Below are 14942 nucleotides of genomic sequence, written 5' to 3'. Positions count from 1 at the left end.
ATAGCAAAATGAGATTGGTTGTGATCTAAAGTCCTCTCATGGTTTCAGGATAAAACCTCACCTATCCAGTTATAGAAGCTGTATCAGGAAAAAAGCATAATAGCTACTTTTTTTAATCCCTCAACTTTTGTCTTAGAATCAATACTGCATATTGGTTCCAAGGCAGAAGAGCAGTAAGGGCTAGGCAATGGGGGTCAAGTGACTTGCCCAGGGTCACACAGCTGGGAAGTGACTGAGGTCAGATTTGAACCCAGGACCTCCCATCTCTAGGCCTGTCTCTCTACCCACTGAGATACCCAGCTGCCCCCAATAACTACTTTTTTAAAAGAAAAAAGTTAAGTAATTTGCAAAAGATGTAGAAAGGAAAAAATTATTAAGAAGAAATCCACACTTGGTACTGGCACAATGGTAAAGGACAGATAAAAAGGTTTTTGCATTCGATGGAATGCTGAAAATCAACTCATTATATACCCACACCCACACTTATACATGCACAAAAACCCATTGAAATAGATCTCTGATCTCAATATGGAAATTCCACATATAATAGGTAAGATTAAGAAATTTTCCTTCTAAAATGAAAAGAACATTTACAAAAATGTTACTACTTTAATTTCAAAGGAATTAAATACATATGGAAAAGGCGAACAATATTTTATGTACTTTGACATAAAGGAGATCTTTCAATGGGGAGAGATGATCAAAAGATACTAACCAAAAAGAAGACTTAATTGTAATACTATTTGCTAAATTATGCTCAAGCACTCTAGAAATAATAAAGATAAAATTAAGAGCCACAAAAATAGCTTTTTTAAAGAAGATGCATAAAATTGATGAAACAGTTTCAATAATCTATGAAAAGGTAAAGGAAAATCAAATTATCAAAATCAGCTCTAAAAAAAGGATGTGGAGAATTTTTGTTCTTAAATAATAATCTAGTCTACATAACTCTACACCAGCTACATAAAGTGTATGACATGTAGATAAATATCTAGCAAAAAAGTCAAATTCTCATGTTGTAAAATAAGAAATAGATTTCTATAAAAATCAGAAAGAGTAACTGATTCTGCTGTTAATGTTTTGTACTATAAAAATTCACCAGAAGTAGATAGATGCCTAAGCAAAAACTATCAACTGTTTAAAGAACATGTAATCCTATGAAAAAGACTGTTTCCCTTGGTTTAACCTATGAAACAGAAATAATTGCACTATCCCAATCAGATAGTAGTAAGGTAGAAATATAAATCAATATAATTAGCAAATATCCACACAAAATATTAAATATATACTGACAAATAGATGCTAGCATTTTGCCCCCAGTATAATCCTTCCTCTATCCAGTCTTCAGTATTTCCCTCTCTCCTGCTTCTTTGCTATTTACAGACAAGTTCATGTCTCCTCCTTCCTTAAAACATCCTCTCTTGATTTGACCCTACCCTTGAAGTACCATCCAATATCTCTCTTTCTCTTACCAGGAAAACTCTTTGAGAAAGCTGTCTGTACTCGAGGTCTCCACTTCCTCTCCTTTGAGTATATCCTACACTCACTGAACATTTGGCTTCTTACTCATCACTCAATTGAAACCAATCTCTCCAATGTGACAAATGACTTCCTAATTGCCAAATCCTTGGTCTTTTCTCAATCCTCATCCTCGCTGACATGTCCATTGCCTTTGGCTCTGTCCAACTCCTTTTGCTTCTTAATACTCTTGTTACAGTGGGATCATCATTCCTCAATGAAGTCTGCGATCTCATTATCTTTTTTTTTTGTTTGACACCCCACACAGCTGACTGTGAATGTTAAAATTAATATACAATAACTCAAGTATGATATATAAAATTTATCAAAATAAAAACTAGAGTTAAAAAGGAGCTAACTAACTCAAGCTGTGATCTTGAGAAAGAAGAGACAGAGGGAAGAGTCACAAAAAACGTTATAAACAATAAGGTAAAGACACATGTAAAGAAGGGGAAAGGATGCTGGGAAATACAAAAGGAATTCTGGGGAGTATAGTTCAAAGGTAAAAAATTTTACTTATACATGACTCATATTGACTCTAAAATTCAATTAAAAAAAAAGATCTATTAGAGACAAAACATGCTCCCCTCATCTAGTGAAAATGATTTTTTAAACCCGAGTAGAAGACTTTGCATTTATTTCCATGCAATTTCAGCCCAATATACCATCCTGTCAAGGTCTCCTTTTTGGATGCTGCCATCTAATAAGTTAGAATGAGAAATTTCCCTTTATTCTTCCTACTCCAATGTCATTGGACTTGAACCCAAATAACCACCCAAGAACAACCAAGTTATAGAAGAAGCCAGGGGGATAAATCCACAAAAGAAAAGAAAGCAAAGCCTAGCCGTGTAGAGGAAGGTCTAAAGTCAGGGACCTGCAGTCAGGGAGAGAGGTGTTCAGACTCTACTGTGGTACAACTGAACTCTGAAATCTCGGGAGGATCATTTATTCTGCTTCACTCTCAGATTTAACATCTATCAAATGGTTTTTAAAAAGTGCAGCTCCTACCAGTCAACGTGGTTGTGAGGTTCAAAAGAAATAAAGAATGCATGTAGATAAAAATAATAACAAAGAAGAATTAGGATGATTCCAACAATCATAATGATCTCAGGATAGCCAGTTATTTCAGGACCAGTCTAAACTGAATTCCATTGAGGCACATAAGAAGAATGAAATTAAAGATGATCATCATCACTGTAACCACCATTCATTTTTGCCAAAGCTTAACAAGGCTACCTAAAAATGTAAGAATACCATTTGTGATCAATGTCACCATATAAAATACTCACAATCCCTAAGATGTATCAAATGAAAAGATTTCCAAAAAATAGAGACATATCATTTCTGTCATACTGTGTGCTCTTAGATTTATCAATCGCAAAGCCTCTATTAAGTACCTACTGTATGCCAGAAACTCACTGTGTGAGGTACTGGAGAAGAGAATAAAGAATGAAACAATTACAATATCCACAAAATATTTCCAGTGAGCCTTCAGAAAATGAACTTACATGCCTACTGTTTTATTCAATTACTAAAGACATTCATTTAATCTACTAGCACCAAGGAGAGAAGAGCATTAAATATAAAAGGACAGAATGTAGGATAATGACTTGTCTTTGATCTAAACTCCATCTAATATAATATAAGATGATGACTACTACAACTATTAAGCATAGCTTAGCAAAAAGAAGCCTGTGATAAAATCGTTCTGCTCTGGGAAAATTAGAAAGATAAGAAAGGAAAATGGCAGCCCAAACTTAGCATGTCAAAGAACAAGAAAACTGATGGGCAGTACTGGAAATAAAAAAAAAGGTGATGGCAGAAAAGGGTGATGGCAGAAGCTTTCTGAGGAGAAAAACAGTCTAAGATAAAAAAAAACACAACTTAATGGGAAGGGTGAGAGAACATGATGTGACCCCAAAAGACACAATGGATTAAAAACATTAACTCCCTAGTGTGTTTCAAGAATTTTGGGCAGGATAGTTTGGATTCAGTTAAACAGTTATAATTTTATTAGTTCTCATTTTATTAAGTAGCTTCCCAGAAGGAAAATGTGGCATACCAATTATGTAACGAATCAAACCAACCCCAATTTTTCCACCCATATCAAAGGCACCTCCATGATCTTCCACATTAAAAACATTCATTCCATCATCTGAAACACAACTGGACACAATTAGAGGCTTTAAACCAACTCATCCAAAAGGGCAGGGTCACCTCCCCATCTGAGAACCCAAGTCTGTTATTTCAAGGAGTGAATTCATCACAAATGATGTCTGGAAGACATGATTGGGAAACGATGCCTGCTCAGTAAAACTAGGTTATCTAGAAGTTCAGGGTCAAAGCCACAAATGGAACTCAAGTCTATTCATCTTTGTATAAAACACGGCTTGGCTGAGATATTAAAATTGATTTAACAATCTCAGCCCAGTTAATATTTTGTTCAGTTAATGTGTGGCTTATGCTTCTGAAAAGTCATTTTTTTCAAATTTCTACCCGGGCCAGAATTAGCACTCTGGTTTTTATGATAATATTGTTAATTTAATGCATGGCTTGGAGTTACACTTCAAAGTGAGTTGGAGGAATAGGCCTTTCTCTTGTTGCTGTGCGGCAGACATTGCTGTTCACGCACCAATGATCTGACCTTAAATTTTAACTGAGACTGCACAAAAACAGGCTCCTATTTCAACTATTCTTTTGTAATTCAATCATCTAGCCCATCAATTTTAGATAGATTTTGTAATAACCTGCCCATGAAAGCTAAAACGATTTTTAACATTATCTTTTTATGTTTATGCTCTGGAAAGACTTGAATTGGAAGCTTTCCCCAAAGTGTGTAGATGCACTGGGGAATGAACTTAGGAAAATATACAAATCAGTCTTAACAGAGAGCATTAAACAAACAAAAACCTTCTCCAACACTGCATTCTTTTTTTCCCCTAATTTTTACTATAGCAATGCAAATGTTGGGCTAATTGGATTTATACAAATGAGAAGAGGCAATGATCATTGCTTTCCAAGCCAAGATAAAAAATTATATGGCTCACTTCCTGGCTAGGCAACTGGAAAGTCATACGACCATAGAATTACAGCTATAAAGTCCAGTGAGTCCAATCTCCTGATTTTACAGAAACTGAGGCTGAGAAAAATCAAGTAACTTGCTCAAGGTCATGCACACAGTCATTGGCAGGACTGGTATTTGAATACTGCTCTATTGCCTGGAATTCTCTCTTTCCCTCTGCCTCTTATTTTCTCTGGTATCCATTCAAACTCTTCTGGAATCTCACCTTCCACAGGAGGCCTTTCCCCAGTTTCAACCACTCACCTTAGCCTGTTCCCTACAGGAACATATATTTTATCTCTGAGATTACCTCCCATTTAATATGGAATCTATCTTGTTTCTCCCCAGTTATTTTCATGTTGTCTCCTCCACCATGTAAGGTCCTTGAGGTCAAAGTCCATGATTTTACCTTTCTGTGCATCCCCCAGTGATTAGTACACTGTTTGGATTATATTTCTGTGATGGTGAACCTTAGAGGGGCAGGGTGATGTGAAAAATGTCCTCAGGCACTCATGGAGACAGGGAAGGAAGCAGCCTGGCCCCATGTTCTCCTGGATTTCTGGTAATCAACTTTGGTGAACTCTCCTAGAACAATGGCACATGTGCCCACAGAGAAGACTCTGAGTTCCCCCTCTGGCACATGTGCCATAGGTTCACCACCATGATATTCAGTACTTAATTTTTAAAAGTTGACTGGATATAAATGAATGAAATAAAAAAAAAACAATGATACATATGTAACCGAGTGAAATTGCTTGTCAGGAAGGGAAGAAGGAAGAGAGGTAGGGAAAATAATAAATCATGTAACCATAGAAAAATATTCTAAATAAATTAATTAATTTTTTAAAAAGATGACTAGTTTACTGACTATCTCTTTTCATTGAATCTTTCTAGCATTTTTTACACGGAAAAGTTGTAGAACTAGAACAATGCCCTCCTTCAATTCTCTTGGGATCATGGAGAGCAAACTTGTGTGGCAAGGCTTGTGTGACCTCATTCACAGTGACTAAACATGGTTTCATTCTATTGGCACAGAACCCAGTTCAACCTTTAGTAGGAGGCCACGCTACCATGAGTGTGAATCTTATTTTGAGAACTTTCAGATGTGAATTTCCTCAGAGAAGGAATGGGGGTAGGAGTATTGGGGTGAGACTAGTAGACAAAAGGAAAAGGGTCAAGAACATCTAAGGATATTAGATACAATGAAAGCCATATAAAGTTTTGTCAATTAGAACCTCATGCTTTCAGGGCTTTGAGAAAGCTGTCCATTTGAAGGTCTAATATTTTAGTGTGAATTCCATTTAAATCAATCTCACTCCTAGCTTTGACCCCACACTATTGTCCTTTGTTACAATGCCATCAGCATGGGATGCCTTGACTTGAGCAAGAATTGGATTTAAATAAGGGCAAGTTGAATAAAATGTATCACACAGTAAAAAAAAAAAAAACAGATTTACTAAGCCTACCCCAAACTCTCCAGTTAATATTCAAACTGCTATTATAATTACAGAAATAATTATAGTGTTGCTATTATTTTATTGTATAAATAACTATTAGTATTATTTATTTTACTGTTAAATACTTCCCAATAAAGAATTCACAGTGTAATGGGACTTTCCTTCACATAGATCTCTGACACTGCTATTGTCCCAGGGATGAATCTTCACAATACATTAAATGTAATATATGCACATATATATACATAAGAGCATCTTGTATTTAATGCTACGATGGCATGTTATGCTATATTAAGGTATATTGTATTATATAGCATAGTATATTCTTTTTTGCTCTATTATGCTGTGTTATCATCCTAGATATATGATATATGATCTGATATGGCATCATAGGACGTAGTATGATATCATAGGATAATATATGATCTAGGATATGAGTAATGTGGCACAGTGGATATGCCACCATATTGTTGCTCTTGGACTTGGGAAGATATGAGTTCAAGTCCTGCCTCCTGCATTGATTAGCTGTATGAACCTGGGAAAAAGCACTTAATTTCTCTTATGGATAATATTCTGCATTGTTGGAGGGAATTTTCTGTATTATTCCATAACCTGATGCAATCCTGGGTGAAGGGGCAGCTCTATAGCTTAGTGGTAGAGTGCCAGGCCTGGAGATGAGAGATCCACAGTTCAAATGTGGTCTTAGACACTACCTAGCTATGTGACCCTGAGCAAGTCATTTAACCCCCATTGCATAGGACCTTATCATTCTTCTGCCTTACACATGATACACTTTCTATTTTAAGACAGAATGTTAAGTATTTTTTAAAATCCTATATATACTCCCAGACGTGTGTGAGTATGTCTACACATTTGTCCATCGTCACCTTTTCCTTACCCTCCCTGGTCTTAATGGGCCACCATAGCTAAACAGCCTAGTAACTTGAGTCCCAAGTGTGCCTCACAGGGTCAGAGAATGATCATTCAAGAGTAGAAGGACCTCCAGGCTTGGCTGCTGCTCAGGGAGTAGATGATAACAACCACCATTTCCAGAGCACTGGAAGGCTGGCCAATCACCACATGGACATGATTTCATCTGAACCTCAGAACCTCTTCCTAAAGAGTAGCTGGCTTTGATTCTAAATAGCAGATGAGAAATGGAGCCTTGAAGAAATGTAGTGACTTGCTGAGGCTCCCAAGCCTTGGAAAGGTTCATGAATTTCCCAGGATTATACAACTGGAGACAGGCTTTCAGACTCAGCCTTCTGAGCTCTGAGACTGGGGCACTGTCCACTCCTCCTCAGGGCTTCTTGAGAGGTTCAAACAACATGTCCAAGGTCACAAAGGTGGTTCTTGGCAAACCAGGGATCTCAACCAAAGCCCAGACTAGAGATGTCACCCAAGGCCAGTCTTCTGCCTGAAAATCTACTGCAGTTCCTACCTCACCCCATCTCTAATATTTCTCTATGGGAGTGTATGAAAACATTTAATTTCCTCCTTACTTATCCTATGATAACAGACAGTTCTATTATTAGGCATGGGCTGTGTGTGGCTATTTAAACAGCTTAATACTTGTGCTTTACATATTTGTACATCTTAATGAACTTAGATTATTTGAATAGATTGGTTTTGATAGTGGGTCAATAAATCTTTCCTGATAAAGAATTCACAATGTAATTAGGCTTTCCTTCATTTGAGCCTCTGATACTTCAGTAATAATTAATTAAAGATTAATAAGAAAGATATTCTCAATTTAAGGACCTCTTATCTTTAGAAAATACAGTAAATGTTTCTGGGCACAGAGGACCCAATCAAGCAGCATTTGCATATTCCAATTGAGATTCCTAGGCTGTAATAGCTTTCTTTGTATGCAAATACAAAGTTCTAGCTCACTGAAAGTTTGCCACCAAAGAAATAAATGGCTCCTCATATGATACAATTTGACATCAGGAGAATTTGGGGGCCACTGATGCTAATGATTTGCTCAGAGAGCTCTATTCACTTACTTCTTTCCAGTCCTTTGAAAAATGGCAAAATATAATGGTCATGGACATGAAATTCTGTCTACTTCTCACATGGGAGACAAGAATAAGGAAAAGTGTATACAATATCAACTTATGGTAAGGGCCATCATTATGGTGATCTTGTTTCCATATTAACTGTTGTTGCTGTTGTTAGATGGGATGATGATCTGGGAGGGGATGAAGAGGAACAAATTGGAGAATATCAACTATATCCAGTAGCAGAGGAAGGAAGGAAGGAAGGAAGGAAGGAAGGAAGGAAGGAAGGAAGGAAGGAAGGAAGGAAGGAAGGAAGGAAGGAAGGAAGGAAGGAAGGAAGGAAGGAAGGAAGGAAGGAAGGAAGGAAGGAAGGAAGGAAGGAAGGAAGGAAGGAAGGAAGGAAGGAAGGAAGGAAGGAAGGAAGGAAGGAAGGAAGGAAGGAAGGAAGGAAGGAAGGAAGGAAGGAAGGAAGGAAGGAAGGAAGGAAGGAAGGAAGGAAGGAAGGAAGGAAGGAAGGAAGGAAGGAAGGAAGGAAGGAAGGAAGGAAGGAAGGAAGGAAGGAAGGAAGGAAGGAAAAAAGCTTATGTCTCCTCTGAGTAAACCTATATTTTGTCATGTGGCTTAAATAGAATCAATGACTGATTTGGAAAGGACCTTAAGGACCGGTAGTCTTAACCATGCATTAATAAGAATCCCCTTCTTCTACCCACCACAAGTCCATCCAATCTCCACAAGAAGAATTCTGAAAAGATAGAAGCCATGACTCCCCTACACAGCTTGTTCTACCTTAGGACAAATTTCATTGTTAGGGAGTTTTTTTCTGACAAGAAGTCTAAACACACTTGTTTTTTTGCAAATAAAACAACCTTCAACTGTTGGCTCTTCACCCCATTGTGCCTTATGGGGCCGAGCAGACAAAATCATTGTGAATTAGTTAAAAATGAAAAAAAAAGAAATAATTCAATACAGTGGGGAGAACATTGGATTTAGGATTGTAAGACTTGGGTTTGAAGGTTAAATCTACTTCTCTTTGTGGAACCTTTGGCAAGTTGATCCCTTTCTTTGGACCTTATCTAGCTATCTCATCTGTAAAAGGGAGTAAATTATTTTTAAGATCACTTTTAGAAAAATCATTATTTCTAGGAAGTTTCATCCTACTTTCACAGACTTTCAAATATAGAAAGGTGTCTGATATTATCCCTCTATTCGTCTTTTCTTCAGAGCAAGTGTCCTAGAAATCTCTTTTACTTGGTCTTTTACTTTTTGGAGAATAAAATTCTCATTAAGGCAAGTTAAAATATTATTAATTGTTCTGCTTTTGGAAAAGCCAGAATATCAACAGCTATCTAGATGACAGGGGTTCTCCATCACCACTGGAGTTTATATGCTTTCCTATTAAGCTCATGTTCACTTTATGGAATCTCAAACCAAATTCTTTCTGGATTTTTGGTTCCTCAAAACCACACAATAATACCGTTTATTTTTCTCTATATATCGATATATTTGTGGGCACAATTTGGTCAACAAATAACTGATTAAGTATTTCCCAGCTGGGAATAACCAAACATTATGTCTCAGTTTTGTGTGCTTTTTTTTTCTAACTTTAAATGTAAAGCATCTGGAGAACCACATTATTATGACTTGAAGGACAGGAAGTTGAGCCTTTTCCTATAAGTTCCTTAATTGCATGTGTTCAGTAGTTGGACTTCCCTTCCGCATCTTTGTAATATTTTTTCACCCTTCACAACTTACATAGGACAATAATAATCTCTCATATTAGACAATTTTTTTTTCCTTTTTGTTTTTACATCAAAACTCTTCTTTCATTTTTTATTAAAACAGCACTTTACTTTTCCTAATAACTTAAAAAGGTGAAATTTGTCCCTGAGCTCCTTTCCCTTTATTTCTACAAGGGGAACCAATATGTACTTTAAGCTTAGACAGTAATCACAATAATAAGGGCAGAAATAACAATATCATGCAATCATTGTAGGTCACTGACCAATTTTCATATTTTCCCTATTTGTTGAAAAATCATCTATATTTTGACAGTCTTCTTGCCTAAAGAATGACTGTGACTATTTCCTTCATAAGAATATGAAGACTGAAACTTTCCCAAAAAGATCAGGGGCAAAACAAGGATACATGTTTTGACCAATATTATTTAACATGATATTAAAACCACTAGTAATAGCAATAAGAAAAGAAAAAGAAATGGAAGGAGTCAGAATGGGTAAAGAAGTAATAAAGTATCTGTTTGCAAGTAAAATGATGGCATATGTGGAAAATCCTAGAGATTCATCTAAAAAGTTGGTTGAAACTATCAATAGCTTTAGTAAAATAGGAGGATATAAAACAAATCAACACAAATTATCAGCATTTTTAAATGTTACTAATAAAATCTTGCAAGAAGTGATAGAAATTCTCCATTTAAAATAACCAGATAAGATTAAAACCTGGGAGTATAACTGCCAAAGCAAACTCAGGAATTATATGAACAAAATTTTAAAACTTTTTTACACATATACATTCAAATCTAAAGAATTGGAGAAATATTCATTGTTAGTGATTAGGCAGAAGCAATAGAATTAAAATGACAACCCTATCTAAATTAATCTACTTATTCAGTTAAGTCTTCCCAATCAAATTATCAAAATTTTATCTTATTGAACTAGAAGAAATTAATTTGGAAGAACAAAAGATCAATAATATAAAAAGAATCAAGGGGAAAATATGTAAAGAAAGGAGTTTTAGCAGTACCAAATTTTAAACTGCACTATAAATTAATAATTATCAAAATAATTGGGCACTGGTTAAGAAATAGAAAGGTAGATCAGTGGAACAAAACAGAAATATAACAAACCATAGAAAAACAATTTAGTAACTCTATATTTGTCAAAAGTAAAGATCCAGGCTTTGGGGATAAGCAATCACTATTTGATATAAATTACTAGGATAAATAGAAAATAGTTTGGCAGAAATTAAGCATAAACAAATATAGCATTTATTAATGTAAGATTAAAATGAATACATGATATAAACATAAAACAAGATATACTGAGTAAATTAGAATAGTAGATGTATTGTCAGATTTATGTATAGGAGGGGGAATTATTAATAAACAAGAGATGGAGAGCATTTTGAGATGTAAAATGAATAATTCTGAGTACATTAAGTTAAAAAAATTTTGGAGAAATTTTTGAAAAGTTTGGAAAAAAATTTATAGAGAGTCTTTATATAGATGTCTCAAGTCTAAAATATATAGAGAACTTTGTCAAATGTATGGGAATAAGTTATCCTTCAATTAATAAATAAGCCAAAAGTATGAAGAATTTCTGGATGAAGAAATCAAAGCCATATTTAAATATAGGAAAAAATGCTCTAAATTACTACTGATTAAAAAAAATGAAAACTAAAACAATTCTGATATATCATCTCACACACATATCAGATTGGCAAAAAAATTAAAATAAAATAAAGTAAGAATGTGAAGACCAATATTCAAACTACCTTTTTAATCTTTATTTTCACCTTAGACAAAAGTTGTTTTCCTCAGTCTTATCATACATAATTATTGCTCTTTTCCTCATGATTGACAATGGAAAAATTATATATATATGTATATAAATATATATATATATACATATATAATTTGCATGATCCTTTTGATATATGATTCAGTAATAGTCATGGCAGTGTTCAGATTTTCTTCCTTCTTTGGGGGATTTTCTTTGTTTCTTTCTCACTGCTTCTCTCTCATTCCCTGTTACCTTCCTTTCTTTTTTCCTTCTTTCCTCTCTTTTTTTGATCTTCCTTTCTACCTCTCCTTCTTCCCTTTCCTCCCTCCTTCCTTCCTTCCTTCCTTCCTTCCTTCCTTCCTTCCATCCTTTCTTCCTTCCTTCCCTCCTTCTTTCCATCCTTCCTTCCTTCCATCCATCCTTCCTTCCTTCCTTCCTTCCTTCCATCCTTTCTTCCTTCCTTCCATCCTTCCTTCCTTCCTTCCTTCCTTCCTTCCATCCATCCTTCCTTCCTTCCTTCCATCCTTTCTTCATTCCTTCCATCCTTCCTTCCTTCCTTCCTTCCATCCATCCTTCCTTCCTTCCTTCCATCCTTTCTTCCTTCCTTCCATCCTTCCTTCCTTCCTTCCTTCCATCCATCCATCCTTCCTTCCTTCCATTCTTTCTTCCTTCCTTCCATCCTTCCTTCCTTCCTTCATTCCTTCCTTCCTTCCTTCCTTCCTTCCTTCCTTCCTTCCTTCCTTCCTTCCTTCCTTCCTTCCTTCCTTCCTTCCATCCTTTCTTCCTTCCCTCCTTCCTTCCCTCCTTCTTTCCATCCTTTCTTCCTTCCTTCCTTTCATCCTTCCTTCCTTCCTTCCTTCCTTCCTTCCTTCCTTCCTTCCTTCCTTCCTTCCTTCCTTCCTTCCTTCCTTCCTTCCTTCCTTTCTCCTTTTCTTTCTTTATCTATTACCTATTTGTGTAACTTCTGGTATAGATAGAATTTTGAACTCTAGAACTCTCTTTCCCAGCTTTCCATGTTCATTCTTACATTATGTGCTAATGTACGGAGGATATAAATTTTGTTTAGCTCCACCCTGGCTCTCTTCTCCTGGAAATGCAGTGTGGAAATGGGGTGAGGGGAGTGTCAGGCAGGAGAATTTTTCTCTCATGTTTTACTCAGGTTTTTACTTTTGTTCTTTCATTTTTTCTACTTCAAATGATTATTAATAAATGTTATAAAATATAATACTTGGAGTTAATGGATATTAATTTAAATTTTACATTGTTATCTGTCTGTCTGTCCATATGTGTGTCCATCTATCTAACTATACATTTAGAAACAAAGGATTATAAAACTTTGGAACTTGGATTTTTTTATAAATTTTGTGGGAGATTAAACTAGATGAGGAAGAGAATAGAGTGAAAAATATGGCTAGAAAATAAAACTTTGGGAGTACAGGTATTTTCAAGTTAAAAGTATTGCAAGATAATAATAATAACTACTATTTATATAGCATTTACTATATGTCAGACAATGAGCTAAATGATTTATAATTAGCTCATTTGATCCTCACAACCAGCATGGGAGATAAATTCAATGATTATCTGCATTTTACAAATTGGAGACTGAGGCAAAGAAAGTTTAAGTAACTTTCCCATGGTCACAAGTATCTGAGACTAGATGTGAACTTAGTTGTTTCTGTCTTCAAAACCAGTGCCACCATGTTGCCTTATAACAATGAACTTAACATATTGCCATGTAATTTTATCTCATCAACAAATTCTTCAAAGTCTAATGTCAAGTAGTCAACTAAAAGAATTTCTTTTATTCTTTCAGATGCAATGCTCTATCATGGGTTAGGGGGTAATATCATGCCCTGAATGCCAACTTGCTTAGCTAGATCCATTGTCCCATAAGGTTACACTTCATTCATTTACCTTTTTTAAATCAAGCATCAATTAAATGTTTAATATGTTTCAGGCTATGCACTGTTGATAGAAAGACAAAGAGCAAAAAAGCCTCTAATCTCAAGGAGCCTCCATTATACAGTGGTGGGAAAGGAAGAGTAAAAGAGAGTGGTAATAACATAGATGTAATTAAGTAACTACAAAAAAAGAGCTCAAAATCCTTTCTGGAAGGTTAGAAATGGGGGGAATCAAGAGAAATCTCATGCAAGAAGTGACATTTGAGCTGAACGTTTAAGAAACTTAACCCCAAATCTAAAAGGTAATGGGGAGAAGGTTGTGCCTTCCAGCAGTAGAGTTTGGCCAGTGAGCCCAGCAATGCTGGTTTCTAAATTCCACATTTGCAGTGGAACCATCGAAGTTCACTCCATGATGTCAGAAGATAGGAAGTACAGATGAAATATAGAGCTAAAGCAAACCAGATGGACTCACAGCAATGATGTTGAAGAAGTCATCGTCTCCCAGGGTATCCAAAATCGAAGATACTGTTTGCTTGGCAATGGTCAAGCGAAGCCCTTTCATGCTGCCACTCACGTCCACTAAGATAACGACATCTTTTGGAGAAGTGGCAGCTTGGATATACCTAGAGTGAAAGTCAAAACAAAAGTAAAATTACTCAGAAGCATTCCCATTTAGCTTTCTTTCAATAAATTTCAGGGGTTGACTCGTTTGCCTACCATTTTCGGTTTCTGCAGTCAAAAGCAATGACTCCATTCTCATCTGGTTCCCATTTAATACCTATAAGAAAGATTGGGTTATAAGAAAACTGGAAAGTTCAAATGTTCGCAAGTAGCATTCAAAGCCTGTCCAGCTTTGCTGATTGAGCAGATATGCTTAAAACTTGCATGCAAAGACTAAGACTTGCTGCTCGTCACATAGTGATATCCAGCTCTGGAAAAGCACTTGAAGGAAATCTCCCTCCAGGAAACATAATCATCAGCTCAGCTGTTCAAAAGCCCAACTGTGGAGTGAAGCCCTCTCCATCCCTGCTCTGTCCATCAAGCCAGAATCAGACTTCAGCCTCTCCACTGGCCTAATAAGACAGTTTGCCAAATTAATTTCCCCATTGCCTATGCTATGTTTCTTTTAACAGCCAGCAATTGTCAGGCCTGATGGCATCACTCAGGGGCTTGGTGTCGGACATCTTGCCCCAGATCACTTGAGCCTGATGAGGTAATGTCTCCAGCTTGAGGGTCAGAGGGAATATAATCCCAGGTCTGCAACATTAACTATCCATGAGGCTTTCCTTCCCCCTCCTCCTGTCCTGTTTTTTACATCAAGATGTTTTTGGCCTTGCCTTCTGTGTTAAGATCAAATAAAATGGCCCTATCCCTTGAGGTTGCATGATATAAGAGAAAGAATATAGTGGTTTGCGAGACCCAGGACATTTGTTGAAATCACCTCTCTGACATTTACTACCTGTCTGACCTTGGGCAAATAACTG

At 36.2% G+C, this 14942-nt stretch overlaps 1 protein-coding gene across 1 annotated transcript in view; it reads right to left on the bottom strand.

Moving 5' to 3' along the window:
* CACNA2D3 (calcium voltage-gated channel auxiliary subunit alpha2delta 3) overlaps positions 1-14942 on the bottom strand; it is a 1058263-nt gene that overhangs the window by 561809 nt on the left and 481512 nt on the right. Inside the window, 2 exon segments of the mRNA XM_016424623.2 lie at positions 13931-14081; positions 14176-14236. Of these exon segments, the coding sequence (XP_016280109.2) occupies positions 13931-14081; positions 14176-14236 (212 nt within the window).

Source organism: Monodelphis domestica, chromosome 7 (genome assembly GCF_027887165.1).
Source record: "Monodelphis domestica isolate mMonDom1 chromosome 7, mMonDom1.pri, whole genome shotgun sequence".
Lineage (NCBI taxonomy): Eukaryota > Metazoa > Chordata > Mammalia > Didelphimorphia > Didelphidae > Monodelphis > Monodelphis domestica.
This window is presented reverse-complemented; position numbering and strand designations above follow the sequence as displayed.